Genomic DNA, 24,179 nt, shown 5'->3' with positions numbered 1-24,179 from the left:
TGTACTATCACTAAGGGGTAGGAAATAGCTCTAGATTTTCTATTTACCACGACAAAAAGGACAAGATTGGTGTACCAATTTTACTATTATTGTCTTCTTGTGAGGCATTTATTTTCCACAGCAATAATGAAAAAACGCTTGGTGGGCTATATTATAATTATAGTGGTTCCAACTAAAAGACAGAGCTGAACATGGTAGTTTACTTTAGTTATTTAGGAAATTATTTCTGTTTCATGGCGTTATGTAGAGGTCAAAAAGGAAAAGGCATGTGTGTGTCAAATTTTATGAGAAATGACATAATGGTAGGAGCAGACATACCTAGGGATGGCAGTGGACCGGGGGAAAGCGGGGCCCCGCCTCGCCCAGTTTGGACCGGGGATGAAGGGTATGAAATGGGGATGGAGGCGGGGACGAAGGTTAAAATCCATCCCCGTCCGGGGGTGGAGGCGGCGATGGACGTGCACATTTCCCCGCCCTGCCCCATCCCCGCCACGATCACCGCCCCGCCTCATCCCCGTTTGAACCGGGGATGTAGGACATGAAACGGGGATGAAGGCGGGGGTGGAGGATAAAATCTTGAGGCGGGGCGGGGGTGGAGACCTTGTCCCCCGCCCCGCCCCGCCCCGCCCCACTGCCATCCCTAGACATACCTAGTGTAACAGCCCTTTCCAGGTTTTTCCTCTTTCGTAGTACCGGCCTTGTTAGTTTGTGGGTAAATTCTATATATATATATATATATACTCAATGAAATTTTATTCAGTAGGACAAAAATGAGGTAGAAATACTGAATGGTGCTAAATGCTGACAATGGTGGTTCTAGATAAATAAAAAACTCCAAAAAGAAAAGTGAAATGTTAAGTTTCTGTCTCACCCTTTTTTTCTGCTTTTCTGTTTTCTTGTTGGACATTTATTTTTTATCCCCTTAGTGTGAACAAAGCTCAGGTGTGGTTTCGAACTTTGATAATTGCTACTTTAGGAATGATAAGGCTGCGCTATATTATATTATATATAATAAGAATGTTGTGGTGTGTAAGTAACTAACAGAACTTGAAGCACAACCAACACATGCCTACAAATTGAGTGTCCTTAAGTCACTTGAAGTCGTTTTCAAGATTGAGAGAGAGAGACTGTAAATTGAGGGATTAGAGGATGTAGTGTGTCATTCTTTAGGTACAGTTAGGGTATGTTTGAAGGTTTGTCCAAGATTGAATGGAATGAACAAACAAAACAGACAGAACACATGTTTGATCTGTTCTGCACGTAACAACTGTACTAAGTCCAACGATTTTTTTGATTGGACAAGAAACTGTGCTCCTTGTGTTCAATTTTTATTTTATTTAGTGCGGATAACATGAACATACATGGATAATGGGTCCGATAAACTGTGCTCCTCGTTTTGGATCATATGACTCATGCAACCATATGAGTGTTTTAACATGTTTATTATGAATTTTAGCTCCGAATATGGATATTGGATTGCATTTAAAAACTAAAAAATGTTGTCATCTTGATTACAAGAGGGTCCTTGTTTTTAAGGATCCTCATAATCTGTTGCATTTTTAAACTCCCCATGTGGACTCCCTGTGTCTTTTGCTTTGGCAAGGGCTAGAGACCTTAAGAGAAAAAGATGTCCCCCACAAGAACCGGCATGTTTTCCGGATCATGAGACCCTGGCTGCCTCCTTCACTTCCAGTTTCTTTTAGGCTTTTCATTACCCTCCTTTTCCTAAATCTCCTCAAGTTTGTTTGTTATATAATAAAAACACAAAGCATACCTCCAAACAAGCTCAATTGGTGTTGTATCTTTTAAAACTAGCAGACTTAGAGATTTATCACGAACCAGAACAAAGAGAAGCAGGATCTCTAGGGAATGATTATGAATGGTCATGCAGGAGCGTGGTGGGCCATGCATCATACCATGTGCATGCATGTGTTGTGTCTGGGTTCAAGGGTCCACTTTCCCTCTGTGTGAAAATAAATTATTTTTTTACACCACCCTTTTTTTGTGTGCTTTTTACCATTCTTTTCCTTTTACCATCTCTCTCTCTCTCTCTCTCTCTCTCTCTCTCTCTCTCTCTCTCTCTCTCTCTCTCTCTCTACACCTGAACCTTTGACCACCCGTATGCCATGCCCAAAATAAAAGAATAAGATACTAGAAACTGTACAATTTCTTTTGGATACTTCTCAATTTTTTTTAAATATAAACAAATAAATTAATAAACATGTATATGTGATAAGTTTTGGTGCTTAACGAAAATTTGATAGCAGTGAGTTCAATTTTAAGTAGATCTGACTACAAATGGATTTATCATGGTTCATTTACCATGGAACGTGTTTTGCATCGATAAGTTTAAATACTAAAACATATGTTAAATAAAAATAGATGACTCAAATTGCATGAAAAATGGAACCATGAAAAAAAAAACTTTTTAACATTCAAATTGCTAGGTGTTAGACATCATTTCTCTCAAATAAACCATGTTAAATCTATTCATATGATCCGATGTACTTGAAAATGCACAGCCATACATTCACATTAGAGGGTTATACACGTTCGCAATTATTGACGTCAAAACATGACATGTTTCCTCAAAAGAATGGAAGCTACTTCTGACAAGAAGTATTGAAAATGAGCAAATTAAAGCATAGGGAAGAACAGTGTCATCTATACCATATTCATCGAATACAAAATATAGAGTATCTTTGAATACGGGATTGTGCCACATTCTTTTTTGACTAGTGTCAGTGTTATTGAATTTTTAGTACTGACAGTTTTTTATTTGCAGTATACCTTCACTATATATAACATTGGGGTGTTTAAAGCCATCCCATCTCTCGTTTTTCTTCGCATTACTAGAACCATGGCAACATTGAGGCATGAGTTATTCACAAGATTTATCTGGAGCCTTAAACTATGTGGTCTCCATTTTAGGGATATGAACTTCACAGAGAGAAGAATGGTGATCAAACAAGCAGCAGATGTAGCCATGGCTTCTGCAGTTGGTGGTGCAATTTGGAGCAATGCCCTCATCAGCAACATCTCCACCATTGCTGGAGACAATTCTGCCATGAAGAAATATCATTTTCTTTGCACTACAAGGTCTAGCAAGAGGATGTGCAAAAAGCAAGGGAACATGAAGGTTCTAAGGAGGTATGGCATTTATAGGAGAAGGCAATCAAGCAGTAGGATTTCAGCATCCATCACAGCTGAAATACTAGCAAGGAAACAGACCAAGAAGTTGAAAAGACTCGTTCCTGGTGGAGAACTCATGGATGCAGTTTCTCTCTTGAGTGAGACTGCAGACTACATTCTCTCCCTCCAAGCACAGGTGTATGTAATGAAACATGTTGCTAATGTCTTCGGGCGTCTCGAGGAATCAAGACAGACGGAATGATCTAGTGTAATTAAGGGTGCTTCATGCATTACATGGTGAAGGGAGAGAAAACAAGTTACATGCCTGAAACCCAAATTTGATGCTTCACCAAAGAGAAACACTCAAGAGGCCACCAGACTGAGATGGTGACCGGCCGATAACCCTTTAGTTTGGAACACTGGGATGCCTCAGAATTTACCCTTCCATCTTGCATTTTATCTTTCATTTACTGCATTTCCATGTCGGCTAGTAATTTCACATGCATTGTTAATGAGTGAATTTTGCCTGCAAGGAGAGCACAAAAAATTTGCATATGCACCATCACCACTGTCAAATTTACTAGACATACAAGTGCCAAAGTTAAAATTCACGACAAGCAGGAGAAAAAACCACCAGTGGTCGAGATGTTTGTCCTGTGCCCTTGAGGAGAAAGGGAGCAACAAGTCCTGTACATGGACGTTAAAACTTTTTCATTTACTTGAATGATAGAAACAAGACTGGGATATCGTGTTTGTCAACATAATGTACCACGTATCCCACTTTCCAGATAAATTACAGCACACAATTGATGCGAAGAATATCCCAAAGGCTGACCCTTGATGCACCACCTTATCCAGAAAATTGGGATAATTCTGGATGTTTTAATGTGAAGTACAACTAAAATGAAACATCCCACTTTATGCGGCCATTAGGAATGAATGCATCCAAACACTCCTAATGCACATAATTAATGAAGTATCATCAAGCAGTGTCACGAGATATTGAAGATAAAGATAGTAAAAAGTGCAAAACGTGTGTTAGAGAAAATTATTGCAATCAACAAAGAGCTAAACCATAAGGGTTACAGATGACCAATTTGATAGAAGGGAAAAATATGTCCATGGGTGTCCGCAACCACAAGGCCCACCTCATCTGTCCAACAAGTTAAACTATCACAATCTGAATTTTCGATCTGACGTGAGTGGCTGAGAGGCTAGAACGGGATGGACAAGTGAGGGGCAGTTTGTGCTCGCATACATCTTTAATTATGCCTGTGTTTTCAATCTTCATTCCTAATTGTTCAGGTTACAACATTATCACAACGTAATCTTAGTGTGAAGCATATAAAGACTTGGTATATTGACCAAGCAAAATACCATATAGCCTTGAATTTCCCTTGGGCGCATTAAGCAACAGACATCCCCGCAAAGGAAACCAGGCGAAATCAATAATAGGTGACAAGGAGAATCATTTGATCATCAGAGAATACAAGGCAAAAGAAATTTATCAGACTGTATACATGTCAAAATACAGCAATCCATAAAAAAAAAGACACTAGAGACAGTTGGATTCACGATAGGGTAGACGAGTTTCTGATTTTCTGCAGTCTAATGAGGATGAAGGGCGTGAGGTGCACAACAATGCTTTTTTTTTTAAAGGCAAGCTGGGGTTAGGCAGAACCCTACCAGTTATACAACTATACCATGGAATTTGAACTTGCAACGTCCCAACACAAGGAGACGTGCGCAGCAATGCTTGATCAGTCATGAAGGTAGACTTTTTTCAAATGTCTTTTTCAGGTTGATGCAGTGGTTCATTTTGATCAACTAGTTTCCTGATAGAAATTGCTGTGGTCGCTCTTTCAATATATTGAAATGACCCTGAAGTTTGCAACAGCAACAATTTAGAAGTAGAACATATTGAAACAGTCCTGCAGTTTGCAATTGCAACAATTTACATGTAAAAAAACCAGGAAAATGATTAAAGTCCTTTAATTTATATCAACAGAAACCAACATATGAATATTGTCACACTGCACATAACAAGAGATGACCATATAAATAGTCATTGAACATCTTGCAAGTTCTCTATCATAAACGATATTATTCTCCACTACTCAACTACTCATGTTGATCCAATCTGAAATTTAGGAAGCTTTGGTTTTCGAGTTCCAATCATCAACCAAGAATACCGGAAACAAAGTTTGAAACATGACATGTCACATGTGGTAGCTTTCCCTACACAAATTGTGTCTGTCTTTAACCATTATGACCCACATTTGGTTTAGCTCTAGGTACAACTGAATCTGACCTAATTGGATTTAGCATTATTAGATCCCAACTTGGATCTATTTTTTATCAACTTAACAATCATTGTTGATGTGAACTTATATTACATACGTGATGTTCCCATCAAGATTTATAGTCAAATTGACTCTGCTCATGCAAGGGTCTAAACTGAAGAAGGTGATTAGCTTCTTAAAGCTTGGAAGAAAATTAGATCTAACCTATCATGTCATACATTTGAAATTGATTTCTCTTGAAACTATAATCACCAAAACATGATATTATTGTCGTAATTCCATTTTTGAAAATTTCTCAAATTACTGGAATAATAGCATTTACTTAAGAAAAGAACTATATTAATGTCCCTACTTCAAACAATCACCCATAATGTAAATTACTTGAAACAACAAAAACATTAACATGAAAAGAATGAGCACATCCTTGCATTTTCATTATATCGATAAAATGATATCGTGGTTTGAATCTTGGGTAAAACCATTGACTACTACAGTAAGTTTTTTGCTTAACTGGAATACCTTAAAGTATAAAGGTGGAAGCTATGGAAATTCACATGCTTGAACATTGCACAGAAGCACATATGGTATACTGTCAGAATCGTGAGTCAGCTCATGTGATATGGGTGACCGCAAACATATGATCAGATAGACTCACTTTTACATCCCAAATTTGAGATTGTTATATTTTGTGTAATATACATCATGTGCCTCTATAGTTATGTAATCTCACATTAGGTGGATGATATTGATGTCTACAGGTTGATTAGAAGTCCTGTGACACATTGTTGGTTCTGGTGTCATTTCATAGCATTCTAATAAGCAACATATAGTAAATACCAACAACTTCTCAACTTGTTTTTTTACATTCCTGGGGATCAAGGACAACAGAGGTTATTTAGTCATTCTTCAATGTGACAATCAAAGTGCTATTCAACTTGCACATAATCTATGTTTTGTACTAGGATGAAACAAACTGCAATTGAATACCATTTTATCAAAAAAAAATAGCTATAGACGAAGCCATCCCTACTTTTACAATCAATCAGGATTATGACATTCTCCAAACTATTTTCAATGGCTGAGTTAAAACGGTTGAGGTGTGTGATTGTTGTTCTGAGCTTAAGGTCCAATAAGGAGGAATTGTCATTAAGGAGAAAAGCTGACTTAATGCTAACAAAGATCATTCTTGTGAAGTTGCATAGTCACTAGTTATTTGGTGAACATCTGTTACTTTTTAGTCTCATCAAGGGAAGATACAGTTTACAAGCCTTAGAATAAGTGTCATTTTCCAACTGTTCACGCAACATAGGAGTCCCCTTGCTTTTTTTCTTTTTTATATTTTGGAAGGAAGTCCACATGTTCTTGTTATATGAAAGCAGCAGATGTCCTTTTATTTTTAATCTTTCGCTATGTCACCTGGGTGCGGGTATCGGTACCGGTACGACACGGCAATTCCAAAAAATGTGGGTATGGGGACACGGCTATATATATATATATATAAGAAGAGAATTTGATATTTTGATTATAAAAGAAACTTAAAATGAAATTTTTGAAAAAGAGAAAGGGGAATTTGATATTTTGAATATAAAAAAGTTAAAATGAAATTTTTGAAAAAGAGGAGGGTCTATTGGGATATTTTTTTTCGTTTTATAATAAAAAGAGAAAAGAGACCCCCCCCCTCTCTCTCTCTCTCTCTCTCTCTCTCTCTCTCTCTCTCTCTCTCTCTCTCTCTCTCTCTCATATGCCAGAATATGCGATCATATGTTTGCGGTCACCCATATCACATGAGCTGGTGCATAAAATCTTGGTAGATGTTTATGCGATCTTGTGTATGCATCTTAGTGATCTTCCGCTCCCTCCTGCTGACGCTACCTCTCTTTTGCCGCAATTTGGGCAAGCGGCTCCGGCGTGAGCCTGTTTTATCTGTCCGATGTTCTTTTTCTCTTCTGCTTTCTTTATTTGTTTTGACTTTGCTCTTGTTCAGTTCATGGGTTCAACATTTTGTTGATCTTCATGAGTGGTAATGTTGAATTTCTCTCTCTCTCTCTCCGCTTCTTCTTGTTCTTGTTTTCCTTCATTATCTCTCTCTTCCCCCCCCCCCCTTCTTCTGGCGTAATCGAAGGTGGAAAGGGGAAAGGGTTTTGAAAAAGGGGTGTCGGGTGAAATAACGAAAACAAAAAAGGGTTCTGGGTCAGGTCCAAGCTGAACCCAACCTGACCCGGACCCAATAGGTACCCGTACAACACCTGGTACCCGTAAAGGGTTTTTCCGTGTCCCCATTACACAGGTCTTTGGTTTATGACTGATTACTATTTTCCTCGATAGACATGTAAATTAATTGGAATCTAATCTTTGTTTCCTCTCATTTTGTTTGTAGCATGTTATCTTTTATATGGTTTTCCGTGTAAAGCATCATTTAAGCAGGCTCACTGATTTGATCATTATCCCTGTATTGGTGACTATGTCACAGAGACAATTCACTTAGCCTGCATGTCCTATGTCGATACGATATGACAATCAGGCACTTCATGGACACCGTCAACATTGTTTCTTTAACTTTATTTGTTTCCTTTGTGATCTTAATTACTTATTTTCTATTCACTTGCATTCTTTTTCTTTCAAAATTTATCATCAATTACATTACATTTTAATAAAGATGTGTGTGTACCATAGTCACCAATATTGCCAATATTTTTTAAAATATTGTGATATTATTATGATATTTTTGTGATATATTTGAAAAAAAACTTATTTTATATATTTTAAGCCTAGTATTTCTATTTTCTTTTTTCTTTTGTATTTTAAAAACTTTTCAAACTTATTTCCTTATATTTTTGCAAGAAAATTTATACAAAACCTATTATTTTCTTATCTTTCTTATCAGTTTTTTCAAATTTTAAAATTCCCAACATTTTTCTGAATTTTTCTTGAGAAAATTCACTTATTAGAAAAAACTCTAGAAAAAATCCTCAGCGAAAAATTGCCTTGAACGTTATTGGTAACTATGCTAATTTTTAAAATTACACGTCGTACAAAGCATATCAGTATCGCATCCCACCCTCACATATGTATCCATGTGACATAGATTGGTGACTCACGAAGTACAACAATGATAATGGTGATTACGACTCGAGGTGGAAGCCTTATATAAATTAGTAAGTTAAAAGGAGCTAACTCTTAATATTGCTGTTAACAGATTATAAAGGTTATAGAGTATAAAGCCAAGAGAGCTCATGGAATTTATGTATCACAAACAAGCATGAACTGATTACTTCCACCATTCATACCAATAATCTAGCTTATATTACTGGAAATGAAAAGAAGACAGAAACGATGCATAGGTAAATGAACTAAACAACATGGAGCAAGACAAGGAGTTAATGCTGTAATTAGGAATTCTAATTGGAAGATGTATTGAAGAAGGCATGTAAACAAATGAAAAAGATATAGACTACCTTGGGCAAAGTACATCAAAGAAATGTAAAATGGTTTTACCTATTACATATTTAAATACTATGTCTAATGCAGAGTTACCGGAAGCTTCTTATATAGGTGGGAAGTGTGCTTCTTGGAAACTCACTTCAGAAGCATGAACTGATTACTTCCACCATTCATATTACTGGAAATGAAAAGAAGACAGAAACGATGCATAGGTAAATGAACTAAACAACATGAAGCAAGACAAGGAGTTAATGCTGTAATTAGGAATTCTAATTGGAAGATGTATTGAAGAAGGCATGTAAACAAATGAAAAAGATATAGACTAACTTGGGCAAAGTACATCAAAGAAATGTAAAATGGTTTTACCTATTACATATTTAAATACTATGTCTAATGCAGAGTTACCGGAAGCTTCTTATATAGGTGGGAAGTGTGCTTCTTGGAAACTCACTTCAGAAGCATGATACTCGCTCCCAAAACTTGATAGGAATCTCGATTCTCCAAAGTTTCTCCTATGCTTCCCATACACTTCATTCATGTTTCCTACATGCTTCTTATATGTCCTCTCACGCTTCTTTTCATGTTTTCTATGTGTTTCATCTCATGCTTCTACTCACTTCCCATGTGCTTTCTCTAAATAGGTAACCATCATTTTTAGATTTTGACAAAAGTTTAATTCTTACACTAAAAAATCATGAAACTTAAGAATAGTAATTTTTTTTTATTGGCTTCCCATTTGATTCCCTTTTCACTTCCCATTCGATTCTAATATCACTTCCTGTTCAATTCCCATTTCGTTTTCAAATTGATTCCTCGCTTCCCGCTTCTTCTTCTGGCTTCCGCTTCATAGTCTGGCAACCTTGGTCTAATCATACCAACACCATGCTCTGTTGACGTTTTGGTAAGGAACTGCAAGGTTCATACACTTAATTGCACAATTTTAGAGATAATTAACAGAGCACAAATTATCATTTTCCCCAATGAGTGTATGGACCTTGCAGTTCCTTACCAAAAGCTTCTCCAAGATCATACCTCTTTCCATGCCTGCCCTTCTCACTTAATTTTCTGCCTCCTGCTACCCATTGCAAATCCTCTGCATAAACATCTAACATACTTCAATTTCAGCTCTTTCTATTTAATCGTCTGCTTATTGTAGGAACCATTCTGCAATATCTGCTACCCCAGATCAATTCTCTGCCCTACTCATCACAAAACCTATGAGATAACTGTTCATCCATACTTTCCAATTTCAGCTAAACCTACCAAACCATCGTTTACCACTACCCTTTACATACCACGAGGACATCAATCCAACCTACCACTCCATTCATGACCACCTGCAAGAGTGTGTCTCCTACTGTCTCTCCACATCCAAATCCGTCTAAGACTTTGCCAACTTGTGCAGATTTTCCAATCAATTATCTTCAGATGCCCACAATAGGATGCCACTCGTACTCCATCCATCGATATGATCTATGGCCATCAGAAAATCCCATTGCATACACTTCTTCACACAAATCCCAACTCCCCACACCCCCCCCAAAAAAAAAAAAACTCATCCTCGCATCTTCTAAACCAATCAAACTCGTTACCATTAATCAAATCATCTCACTAAAAAGGGATAATAACAATAATTCTCCCTCTAGAATCTCAATTCAAGGAAAAACTTCCTCAGCCATCACACTTTCGTTTCATAACACATTAAAGAGAGAGAGAGAGAGAGAGGCGCACCGTTGTTGGGCGAGATAGGGGTCTTACTTCCCGATACGTCGATCGGGAAAAGGCCATCGGAGGAGGAAGAGGGGATACCACTACCAGAGAGCAACGGGGCGTACATGTAGGAGTCGGAGAAGAGGTAGTCTCTGAGCCCCTCCAATAACCGACCACCCTCCTCCTTCCTCTTTTTCTTCCTCTTGAACGCCTTCCTCTTCTGAAACCCTAAGCCTCTCTTCTCCATCCTTCTCCTTCTTCCTCAACCAGAGACGTTCTTCAGAGACTCGCAGTTCGCAGAGCACCAAGGAAACGAAACAGAAACCCGAAAATCCAAAACCGATCGAGAACCGAACCCGAATTCCTCCAACCGCCATTAGCCGCTATGCACAAGTGTCATCTCGGCCGTCTAACTGTCCCCTAGAATAAACTGGATGATGACACGTGGATAACTCCGAGATGGCGATCGGTTTGAAACTCAGGCGTGCGAGACACGCGTGCTACATGACCGACTGGGCCTCGAACCGACTGCTGAAAATTTATCATTTTTACATTAAAAAATTACAGGTCTTGATCGAAACTTGGGTCGGGTCTGATATAAAAATTTACAAATTATACTCAGGTCTATGTATTAATCAGACTTTCAGATCAAACCCCGGTCTTAATCGGGTCTTCTTATATATCATCATACCCATACCCTATAGGGTTTGATTTCGGGTCGAGTCCTAGTAAACCAGGCCCTACTTGTACCCAAACCCATTATGAACATGTAGGGCGGTTAACGGTTCGGGTTTGTTTGAGTACCCGACCGACCTAAACCCAGATGTCCTGGTGTTGGGGTTAAAAATGTTGACCGAGTATCAAGAATGTCGAGAACTTCGACATATATTTTTGTGTGGAAGGTATATTCAAAATGCGGAGAATAAATTGACACAACGGTATAGTTAAATTCGTAGTATGAAAAATATAAAAAAACAACATACAAGAAAAAGGGAAAGCGAGTGAGAAGTGAGAGGAGATTGGAGAAGTAAGATGAAACTAAACAAATAAATAATAACATGAAAAATATAAAAAAAATGAAATGGAAGCGAGTGCATGCAAGAGAGAAGCAAATGGGAAGCGAGTTTTCTTCATGCTTCTCTCTTTTTCTTTTTTTTTGACAGAGAAAGCTGAGGTTAGGCAAACCCCAATCAGTTTATACAATCATATCATTTAGGGGATTCGAACTAGCAACGTCCCAAGACAAGGTGACGTGCACTAACTGCTTCTGCCTGGAGGCAAGCGGGGCCTCCCGTTGGTATGCTTTCTTCTTTTGGTGGAAGACTATGATGCACACTTTATCCTTTTGAGATAAAAGCGTGCTTCACTCCTTAGGGAGGAGGGGTTTCTCGTAACTGTGGCTAAATCAGGTTACTGTCAAGAGGCCTCCTAAGTAGGGCTCGTAAAAGGAGCAGAGTTTGGGTTGTTCGGGTTTGGAGCATTAATTGTACACCTCTGTTTGGGCTCCACTTGTGAGCTCGTCAGAAGCTGAGCTTTTCAAGTTGATCACAAGCGGACTCATTTTCTAAAAAATATATATATATATATTTTTTTAAAGTTTGATAATATATAAAATATTTATAATATTTGTATAATACATATAATATATGCAAAATACATATATAAAACATATGCATTTTTTGCATATAATACATGTATAAAATAGATAGTATATGAATATATATATAATAAGTAAAATGAGCCTATACGAGCCGAATGGCAAGCTTTTCATCTCGTTTTCCAGCCCTATTCGCTCTCGAGATATTTTTCACCTTATATATAAAGTGAGGGTGTGAACAGTCTTAAATGTTCATTTTTTTTTTTCATTTTTCAATTCTTTTATTGGAATCTAACCTTATAGATACATGGTTTACTTGGTAGAATTTTGCTTTTGAATCAAGCAGGTTTTTATAAGGTTTCAAAAATCAATGACTCAAAACTTTTATAAAATTTGAAAGCTCATAAGATTATATTTTTTCATAAAACAATATAATCCAACAATTGATTTCTAGCAAAACAATCATGTTGAACGCATCTGTGGGGTATGCTTTGAAAAAACATGGCTTAAAATTTTTTTATGACAAGGAACCATCGTCAAAGCGAGAAAACCCCGAGTGGGGCCCCACGACCACCCGGTCTTACGTGGTCCACCTCTAAAATCTGCGAACACACCCATGCACCAATGAGGTTTAATATATATGGTGTCTTTATCTCAACAACCTCACAAGTCACAACACCCTATTGGCCACACCGCAACCCCCACAGCCATGGCTTAGAATATTGTTGCATCTTCATTTATACTAATATGTTGTTCCATGGGAATATTTACATGTTTACTCTCAAGTAATCAAAATTCATTAAGAATTTCAAGAGCATACTTTCATTGCTACTCGAGAACCAATTAATTAGCCTCCTATCATTATTTTAATATTTAGTCATACTTTATATGAATAAAGACTAGTGAGTCTTTGAGTTTCCATTTTCGCTGAACTTTAAAAATTTTGAAGGGGTCTCATCATCACCATCGTATCTCTACAGTAGAAAGTCATCCATAAAATACTCTTTTTGATCCATGCTCATGTATCTCATCTTGAAGCTAAGGTTTTGGACCACGTATTCTAGTGATTTAATCTTTTTGTCTAATTCGGATGACAGTTTGGATTGGATGGGTCAGCTAGGGTCTATGGACTCTCTTCTCCTCATCAGACACTTGAGACTCTCCTCATTGACTATACTATTTGTCCTTTTGTGGCTCTAAATTCTGTCTGGTTCTTCTTCTTATCTCTTTGAAAGCTCATGTCTTTTTATATTCTAGTTCGTGGGCTTTTCGAGCTCTTCTTTCGGCTTGTGCATGTTTTTGTTCTAGTTTCTTTTGTATCTCTCCCATTTTTTTTGTATCTTCTTCATGTTCTGTCTTGCTTGTTCTAGCACATTTCTTTTTTTGGACCAAGCTTTAAAATATGAGGTTTTAGGGATTTGTCCCCTGGTGGACTCATCTGTGCTAGAATAGTCCATCTCGTAACCCACATGAGTGACTTTACGAGATTGGTGAGGGTATTATTCTTCTAACCAAGCTTTGAAATGATAGGTCATATGGATTCATCTTTTGGTAGATTTATCTATGATTGAACTACCCATCTCGTAACTCATTTGGGAGATTTTACGAGACCGATGAGGGTACTAACATGGGTTGAACTCAGAGAACATCGAGGTTTTTTTTATTTTCTTGTCATCCATAGACTTATCAAGAATGTCTATATGGGTCATCGAATATAATGTTTTGCATCATATGGAGTGGCATCTCATCTGTGGGATTCTCTAGAGGTGGTTCATCTTAGATGGATTGGATTTAGAGTTTTTGGGCTTTAGACCAGGTATGCATTATACCCCAAACAATTGTCTCTAGAGGTGGTTCATCTTAGATGGATTGGATTTAGAGTTTTTGGGCTTTAGACCAGGTATGCATTATACCCCAAACAATTGGTTTACACAAGTAACAAGAGATTTTTTAAATAATAGGTACCCTAGAAAGTTGTATTCAATAATACGCGAGGTCTCTTCAGGTTCTAAGGTTTCAGGGTTCCCTTTCAGGTTTGCACCAATATACTCAAACTAACAAGTTAAGATTATTAGTGTGAAATATCTGGCTCTAATGGTACCACAACCAATATACGAGAGTCAAGCCAACAACTTAAAGGTACTAGTGGGGGGATCAGAATATCCAAATAATAGGACAAGATATTTTCAAAAAATTTACAATAAAAGAAGGGTTCTTTTCCTAAGAAAGAGGGAAATAAAAAATTTGAAGTGCACAATGAAACCAAACAATGTTTTAAAACAAAACCTAACTTGCCGAAAATTATATTTTTCTTATTTTCTATATAAGCATGTATTTTCTTTAACAAGGATCTCTAAACATTGTAAGAAAACCAAAGCCTAATATTAATGCATGAATTTAATGCAAAAGCAACCTATCGTGAGATAAATTGGCTAACAAAAATTGAACAGTAGATCTTGGCAGAATGAAACAAAAGATTGCAATGTGTTCATGCAGCAAAGACCTACCAGACGGTAGAACCTTCAAATGAAAGGATCTCCAAACAACATTGTCTGTCAGCAGACGTGAGCGTCTGCGACGACACTGCCTATTAGTAGATGACAAAACCTGCAAACGCGAGGGTTTACAGATGCATGACACTGGGTGTCAGCAGACGGCAGAACCTGCAAACATGAGGGTCTGCAAACGACATTGCCTGCCAGTGAATGGCAGAACCTGCAGATGTGAGAGTCTATGAACGACATTGCCTGTCAACGGATGACAGAATCAAGATGGCTAAACGTCGGCAAATGGCAGTTAGCAGATGACCAAACACAGCCAATGGCAGTCAGCAGATGACCAAAGCTCAACTGTCAGCATAATAGGGATTACCATTCAGAGAAAGATAGAAACCCAAAATTCAAAATTTTTGGGCTTGTTAGGGCTCAAAATCTCCCCGTAATGCAATTCTAGCTACAAAATTTTTAAAAAAAAGTTTGACGTTCCATCACGGTCACCAAAAACTATTAATAAAAAATTAAAAGTTTGAAAAAGATGAAACTTACTCAGATTCATGAAATCTGCTTTAAAATTATGGGATGCCTTTTGCAAGCTTTGACCATCCTTCTCCTGACGAGAAGGTAAAGATGGGGCAGGTTTCTCGATCTCCATAGCTTGAATCGCACCACCGCGGATTTCAATATGCAAATAAAAATAAAAACAAGTATAAGCACCTAATCTAAAAAATAAATAAAATTAAAATGAATAGATTAGGGATCTAGAAAATACCTTTTTCATACTCGTGGGTTCGTTTTACCGTTCAAGCTCTTTTTTGTTCATGAACACCTCCACGTAGGTATGACTATTCTTCAAGGGCAAACAGGGCTTGGATAGGCCTATTCTGCAGAGCCAACACTTAGGTATGGGATTTTTAGATGATCAGGTTATAAGGATGAACCTCTATTTATAGAGTTCTGCACAGATATGGATGAAAAATCCCCAACTTGCAAAAAAAAAATCATTGCAGAAAACTTGAGCATTACAAGAGGAATTGCTCAGATCTGCAAAAGAAAGCAAAAATGACTAAGTCAGAATGTTGTTATGAGATTGTCTACACAGTCTCTAAGTTGCTAGTAAGTGATGGAGACTTGTCTAGATGGTGAATCGACTCAGGTTTGACTATACACATCACCAAAACTAAGGAGGGCCTTATGGAAATGAAAGAACTGAAGGCAGGAGACCAAAGGGTCTATATAGAGAATAACATCTATTATGACGTTATGGGTATTGGGTCATATAGGTTGTTTGTTAACAACAACAGTCTGTTATTAACTAATGTTTTGTGTATACCTTTCATGAGAATGAATCTTGTGTCTATTGTTAAATTTGTGAGGAAATATTTTGAAGTTCATTTTCGATCAGATAAGGTTAGTTTTGAGAAATGTAGACAAGTGAAACTCACTAGGCGCTTTGACCCAAATCATGGTTTGTTCTGCCTTGATGTAATTGCATCTAATATGAATAAAATGAACGCCTCTAGTTATGATTGTGACTTGAATATTGATGCATATATGTGACATTTAAGATTAGGCCATATAGATATTAATAAAATAAAAAGGATGATAAGTCAAGGCATGTTACCTACTCTCAAAAATATAAATTTTGACAAATGTGAACCTTGCATAGCTAAAAAGATGTCTAGGAAACCTTTTCCAATGGGTAGTAGGGCTGATGAGTTGTTGACTATAGTCCACTTAGATATTTATGGTTATTTCTCTGTTGATACCCATGAAAAGAAATCATACTTTATCACTTTTACAGATGACTATTTAATATATGGGTATGTTTATCTGATTTTAGGAAATTAGAGGCTTTGGAAAAGTTTAAGGAGTATAGATACAAAGTAGAAGGGTTGTTAGGTAGGAAGATTAAGGTTAATAGATCTGGTCGTGCAGGTGAGTACAACTCTGATGAGTTTAAAGACTTTTGCTATGACAACCATATTACTTGTAATACTACCATGTCTAACACCCCTCAACGAAATGGTAGAGCTGAAAGACAAAATCAAACCTTGATGGACATGACTTGGTCCATGTTGGCACATGAGAAACTTTCAAAGATATTTTGGGGAGAAGCTATTTACACTATCATATATGTTTTGAACAGGGTTTTCTCAGAGTCTGTTAAGCTAACACTTTATGAGTTATGGACTGGTAGAAAATCAGATTTGACTCATCTTTGCAAGTGGGGGTCGGTTGCACATGCATTAATTGCTAGACGTCTAAGAGATAAGTTAGACAACAAAATACTAAGATATGTTTTTATGGGTTATCTCGAAGTCCCAAAAGGGTATAAATTGTATAACCCTGAAAAAGGTTTTATAAAGAGTAGGGATGTCCAATTCCTAGAAGACAAGGAATGAAAGTTTGATTATCAAGAAGATGATGTACCATTTGACATCGTAAATGATGATGGAATGCCATTAAATGAATCAAAGATCTTTATGTCATTTATAGAGGATCAAGAGACAAATGTAGATGACAAACAATCTCCATAGCATATAACTGGACATAAAAGGTTCAGAGTTTCTCCATCCCATTTGGATGATTATTATGTGTTCTTGGAAGATTAATTATGTTACTCCATTGATTTAGATGGGGTTGTTGATAATCCCAGCTTTCAGGATACGATTAGTTTGCATAAATCTAGTGAATGAATGAAGCAAAGAAAGACGAAATTTACTCAATAAAAAATAATGGAGTATGAAAACTCGTAACATTGCATGATGATCGTAAGGCAATTGGTTTCAAATGGGTCCTAAGAAAAAAATATAAAGTTGATGGGACCATTGACAAATTTAAAGCAATATTGATTGCAAAAGGATACACTCAACGTGATGGAATTGACTATGACGAAACTTACTCATCAGTGGTGAAATTCACTTTTATTCAAATTATAATGGCATTAGTGGCATTCTATGACCTTAAATTTCATCAAATAGACGTAAAAATAGTCTTTCTGAATGGTGAACTAAAAGCGACTATATATGTAACGCCCCAAAAATTTTAACCTTAATTATAGTTCAAATATTGAAATTTTGAGACCAATTTTTTTTTTATAAGTATAAGTAAATCAAATCTTATAATGTGAAAACGATTTTTAAAAATGGTTAAGACTTTGGGCGCGGTTACACTAAAAATAACAATCAAATCAAAATGTACGAGATATACACATTTCAAACCACGTACAATATAAGGCTGAAATATGAAGAGTTTCAATTTCATTTCAAATCAGAGTATGAAAAAATACTTCAGTCTCTACATGATCAAGTACTTAAAACGAAAAGATCATGAATATCAAGATCGCAAGGTAAGAGTGAACCCTCGAGGATGCAGCTCGACCAACCCTTCGCTCTAACTACTCATCCTACTTTACCTGTATTACCTGTCCCCCATAAAATGGGGTCAGACTAGCTAAAGTCTGATAAAGCAACTCAAACTTAAAGAAAACATATCAAGCATTTAAAGGTAAAGATATATTATTCATCCATCGTCAAGTGATACACAAGGGAACAACGTCCTATGAGTCATTCATTTCAAGCATTCGGACATAAAGCATTTCATCACTTAATATTCTATTCAACCTTAACTCACGTAATAAAGCAGTATCTATATGCATTCAAGTCATATAAGTCAATATATATATATATATATATATGCATTTAAGACATTCAAATCATTGCATCATTTTCATACGCATTCATAATTCTTATAAACAATAAGTCAAATCACATTTGACCATTCCAACGTGAAATACACGCACATACCTTATAAGTAATTTAGTTAGATATTTATGATACACATCAATCATGATACATATGTGTGATATATTTACTCAGACAATCATAATACAATCATTTGCAATGAAATTGTGTATATATGATGTATCATTCACCTAATAAGTCAAAACTAGTCATTTGTAGGCATGATGTGTCATTCACCTATACGCTAACATAAGTGTCACAATTGTAACCTCATATCAAGATCTAAAATCAATAAATATCTGATTATCATATCTGAGTTCAATATATAATCATGCTATAATAGAAAAGCCAAATCTATAGATTCATAACAGGCTATCTCAATCAACTCAGAAGATCATCATAATTCACCATAACATTTTACTTATTCATAATAAAGATTTACAAAATCCACACCGAATCACTTGGTCTGAGAAATATACGACCTCACAATGAGTTACCTCCCTAGACGAATGGTCTACCTGCTCTTGGACAATGCACTGCTCTTGGACAATGCATTTCCTTACAAGAATATACCATCTTTGCGGGCTACCCGCTCTTGGACAATGTACTTTCCCACAGAGACTTACCGCTCTAGTCGGATTACCTGATCTAGTCATGCACACCCTCACAGAGAATCCTTTGAGAACAATTTCTCAACGGGTACCATATCCCATGAAAACTATTATGATACATGCATCAATACAATTGACCACTCTAAGAGTCAATAGCCATCAACATGGGCATAAGCATGTATACAATCAAAGCATTACATCATACATCACTTCATATGACATTAAAATTATAAAATCATACATTTAACCAATAAGGCTTCATGAACCAAAGTTCACTATTGAACTTAAATATTTATCGCATGCATTCATAATTTTATTTCACGTGGCATTTAAATCATATCATACATAAGCATATCATCCTAGGCATCATATCATTGCCACAAAGAACATTGCACTTCGTAAATTGAACATCGAAGCATGTGTAAACAAAACACGAGTTCTATGCATCCATACATGAATATGCATATTTCATAATACGAAGTAACTAAACCTCAACATACATATCTCTTACGTAGTTCAAGATTTGCACACACGATAAAAGTCATATGCATTTTTTACCACATGAATCGACATATCACCTCAAATATAATTGTGTAAGGGCTGGTTAAAATCTCATTGACAATCCTACCGTACATCATACACATATATTTTTCAAGCAAACAAGATATACAAGTTCAAAACAATTTATAGCATTCACATGCATTCTTCTATACAAGAATAAATGAGTCTATCATATGACAAGACAATATATATAACATTCACAGTATGCATCGAATACGACTTATACATATCCATAGTAGTTATATGTGCACCATGTATCAAATTCATACAAACACGCAAAGCAATATAGTATGCGCAAACCAAAGAATGATAACACACATTGTGTACATATTATACATTCATAAGTGCACAGGCATTCAAACCCACACACAGATGTACCTATAACAAATACACTCTATATTCCGCTAACTACAATCATGACAAGCATGATCTCTGAACTACAATCACAAGAGTCCTAGATATCAACAACTAAGTAAAGTGTATGAGCATAACTTGTATTTTCAATTTTGTTAGATATTCAATGCAACATCATGCTTACACAATTAGTGCCTAAACATGCTCTCTATAAGTTCAGTTAAGGTATCTTACCTTAATAATGTGAAGAATAATGAATCGAAACTCAAAAGACCAAGGAGTTTCAAAGTCCACAAAGACCGCTATCCAAGCAATACAACAAACCCTTCGTGTACGATCGCAAATGCCAAAAACTCAAAAAATGTTAATTATAACAAGATTAGCCAAAAATAGCAAATTACCCTATAAATCATTACCAAGAGCCAAATAACACATAAATACACTTCAATAATTTACAAACTCCATCAAAAATATATTTAAATATAATATATATATATATAGTGATTTGTAGCTCAAAATAGTTCTATAAATACAAATTATATCCTGATTGGCTTGAATGAACAAATGAATATGTAAAAAAATAAATAAATAAAATTCAAAAGCTAGAAACACATTTCTAATTTGGAGATAAAAAAATGAATTCTTTATTTATTAATAATCTTTAAAAATTATGGGTTTTACAATATATATGCAACAACCGGAAGACTTTGTTATAGAAGGTCAAAAAATACGGTGTACAAGTTAAAAAAAAAAGGATAATGTGTACAAGTTGAAAAAATCTTTGTACGGGGCTTAAACAATCACCTAGACAATGGTACATGACCTTTCATAAGGTACTACCAAAGTGAGTTATGTTGTAAAAAGTGAGAGTAATTTTACTATTCTTTCCTTATATGTTGATGATACACTTATAGCAGGGAATGCCATGGGAATAGTTACCGAAACCAAGACTTGACTATCATCTCAGTTTAAGATGAAAGACTTGGGTGAAGCATCATACGTGTTTTGGATCAATATCACAAAAACAGACGATCTAGATTGTTGCACCTAAATCAAGAAAAATATCTTGATTATATTTTGAAGAAATTCAAACTAAACAACAGTAAAACCAAGTTAACTCCTACTGTGAAAGGAATGAAATTAAGCAAGAATGATTGTGTAGAAGATGGACAAGAGAAACTTGAATTCTCTTATGCCCAAGCGGTTGGTAGCCTGATGTATGCTATGGAGTGCACTAGACCAGGCATTAGTTTTGTTGTGAGTCTAGTAAATAAATATCAAAGTAATCCTAGCATTCCTCATTGAAAAGCAGTGAAAAAAATCCTTAAGTATCTTAAGGGAATTAAGGAACTTAAGTTATGTTACCAAGCTGAAAAGCTAAAGTTTATTGGTTATTCAGAGATGCTGACTTTTGGATATGTATTTACATTGTGAGTTGGAGTTGTTTTTTTGTCATGCAAGAAACAGGGTTGTGTGGTATTGCATACTCAAAAAGTTGAATATATAGCATGTAATATGATTGTGACCTTCGAGATCTGAATTAGTCATTTCTTGAGTGAGTTGGGACTAGATATCCTAAATGAATCAGTCCAAATATATTGTGATAATAAAGATGTAATAAGCTAGATGAACTTTAGAGTTGATAGATCAAAGAGTAAACATATTGAAGTAAAATATTAGTATGTTCATGACATGATAAAGAAAAATGAAATCTCAGTTAATTATTTACCTTTGACAGATATGGCAGTCGATCCATTGACGAAAGTTGTTACTGAGGATGTCTTTGCAAGAAATGTGAGTCAAATGGGACTTAGGTATGTGTAAGTCATCATGAGTGAATAGTTCACTTAGTGTGAAAGAAATCTTCATGATGCTCGTGTTAAAATTTGCAATATGCATGAATATAATACGAGGTGGTGAGTGTACAAATGTAAAAGCCCATTAGAATGGGAGTAGGCTTTGTGAAACTAAATGTCCCCAATAAGATTATGGCAAAGTGAAAGATGTTAGGATTTGTGGCAATAATTGGATATAAATACTCTTTAATTGATAGGATCCAGAACCATTAAGGGAGAGTCACCTCAGCGGCCTTGGGTTCCAATACATGCATGAGAGGTCAACCCACCTTTATGCCCATATTAAGAAAATATCTAAGGCCTTGCCTACCATAACTGTTACAGTTATGATATGCAAGATTTGAAGAGGGCATTTTCACCCTAAATTGGAAGGAGTCCAGCACAGGGTCTATAAAAGTAGGTCTCTCTCATTAAAAAATATATACACATACCAAACACAGAGAGAACGACATAAAAAGAATTCATTTTACCCGTGCTGTGAATATTTCGGTTCCCGGAGATTGTGAGCATAACAACGAGCTCCTCATTGATCCGACCGCTTCCGGTCATCGGACAATAGCTTTCTATCATGTAGATGGTTTTTAAGAAAACCAGGCTTTGTCATGCAAATCTCTTTTATGGAAGAGCTTTTGTAATCTACAGATAGAGAACATGCTGTGTTTACTGAGTGTCGCAGAAGGCGACTCCTATCAGACCCTCAGTGAACACAAAGTGAGAGGCGTCCCAGTTGACCTTTCTTGAGGAAAGACACCTCTGCATTTGCGTTACCACAGTGGAGCCATAGAAAATGCATGGAGTGTAATGTGTTTCCGCAAAGGGCATATTGTTTGTTCAAGAACATCTTAAATTCAAGAGTGTGTCATAGTGTAACTCTTGGTATTATGCAATCAGCTTCTTGGAAGCAAAAACAAAACCAGCGTGGTTGAGAGCATTGTAACAAATATAAGCTATATATAGCTTACATAACACGTTATATCAGCATTCAATCTAAATCCTAGAATTTTCCATAAAAATTGGCCAAAAAATAAGCATCCTGATATATCACGATACATGAGTACAAATCAACTTTTTTACTTGTATTTTTCTATTTGTTTCAAAATGTGACCATTTAAATTATTTAAATAAGCAAAACTAGATACTTTCAGGGGATTTGATTTAGAAAAAGATAAGAGAGTATGATTCCCCAACCCACATGGTTGATCCTCTTCATGCATACATACACTGTTGTATCATGTAATTGCATTGAATTTTGTGTCATGTTTATTTATTTCCAACAGTAATAGAAGATTCTAGTTAATGCAATAATTTAGTGCCTAATTTAATTTTTTTCTTTATATGTTTAATATCAACTTGATTGCCGATATGTCAACAATATATGGGCTATATAACCAATATGCGATATGCTCCCTAAAAAAAGCATCAATATGCCATATGAATGTCAAACAATAGGTTGCCTACATATTAATTTCTGACCATGGGTAAACAGGCAGTTTTCATGGGCCTGTTGCTTTAAAGGTGAAATGGCCAAGACAATCGTAGGTTTATCATCCAAAGTATAGGTAATAGGGCTAAGCCATGCAGTGGCTGCCGGCACTGCCCTTTATATAAAAAAGGGAAGGTTCACATGGTTGCCCTGAAATGGCCGTCAACGGATTTGGGTTGGATGTGACCCATCTTTGTTGCTTGTCCTGATCTTATACAGCTGGGTTCAATTTCTCATCGCCCTAAGCTTTCTATTTATCTCGTTTTAATAAAAATTGAGTTTACATCTCCCTCAACAAAAAAAAAAGGAAAGATTGGGGGTTGCATGGTTGCCCTGAAATGGCTGGCAACGGATTTAGGTTGGATGCGACCCCATCTTTGCTGCCTGTCCTGATCTTCTTATATAGTTGGGTTTGATTCCTCATCGCCCTAAGCTTTCTATTTATTTTGTTTTAATACATTCGAGTTTACATCTCCCTCAATAAAAAAAGAAGGAAAGATTGGGGGTTGCAGTTTACTCTGCCTCTCTCTTAAAAGGGACGAACACTTTATAAATGTTCACCCCTAAATACAGAATCATGCCTCAGAGTACTATATGCAACAAAGAGACGCATTTAAAAAAACATGAACGGAGAGGATGGGTGGCAAAGTAATATCTGCTTATATCATTGTTAGAGATATTCAGCATATGGTACCAAAGTTGGGACCAGCGGCTGAGGGTTGGCATATTTATTGTTAATTCCTGTTGGTAAAACTCTCAATTTTAAAGTTTTCCTGCTCAGTGAAGAGTACAACCAGCTTTGACCTTGCCGCAGAAATGCAATCCCGTTGGATATAGTGTGGTTATAGGGTCACACCGGAACCCAAGAGTGGCGGGCTCATTAAGCCATA

The 24,179-nt window shown here is 36.3% G+C and overlaps 1 protein-coding gene and 1 long non-coding RNA gene across 2 annotated transcripts; one reads left to right on the top strand and one right to left on the bottom strand.

Moving 5' to 3' along the window:
• The first annotated feature begins 2,860 nt into the window (after positions 1 to 2,860).
• LOC149847803 (transcription factor IBH1-like 1) lies at positions 2,861 to 3,394 on the top strand. The gene has a single exon (XM_090002262.1). The coding sequence runs from the start codon at positions 2,861 to 2,863 to the stop codon at positions 3,392 to 3,394; it is 534 nt and encodes a 177-aa protein (XP_089858388.1).
• Positions 3,395 to 4,608: 1,214 nt separating this feature from the next.
• LOC149847802 (uncharacterized) lies at positions 4,609 to 10,902 on the bottom strand. The gene is made up of 2 exons (XR_016432439.1): positions 10,608 to 10,902; positions 4,609 to 5,013 (listed from the first exon to the last, which is right to left on the bottom strand). It is a non-coding gene; the product is annotated as an uncharacterized LOC149847802 (long non-coding RNA).
• Positions 10,903 to 24,179: the final 13,277 nt, after the last annotated feature.

The sequence above is a fragment of the Nuphar pumila genome, chromosome 1 (genome assembly GCF_984573655.1).
Source record: "Nuphar pumila chromosome 1, dmNupPumi1.hap1.1, whole genome shotgun sequence".
Lineage (NCBI taxonomy): Eukaryota > Viridiplantae > Streptophyta > Magnoliopsida > Nymphaeales > Nymphaeaceae > Nuphar > Nuphar pumila.
Note: the sequence above shows the minus strand (reverse complement) of the source record. Positions and strands in the feature narration are given on the sequence as shown.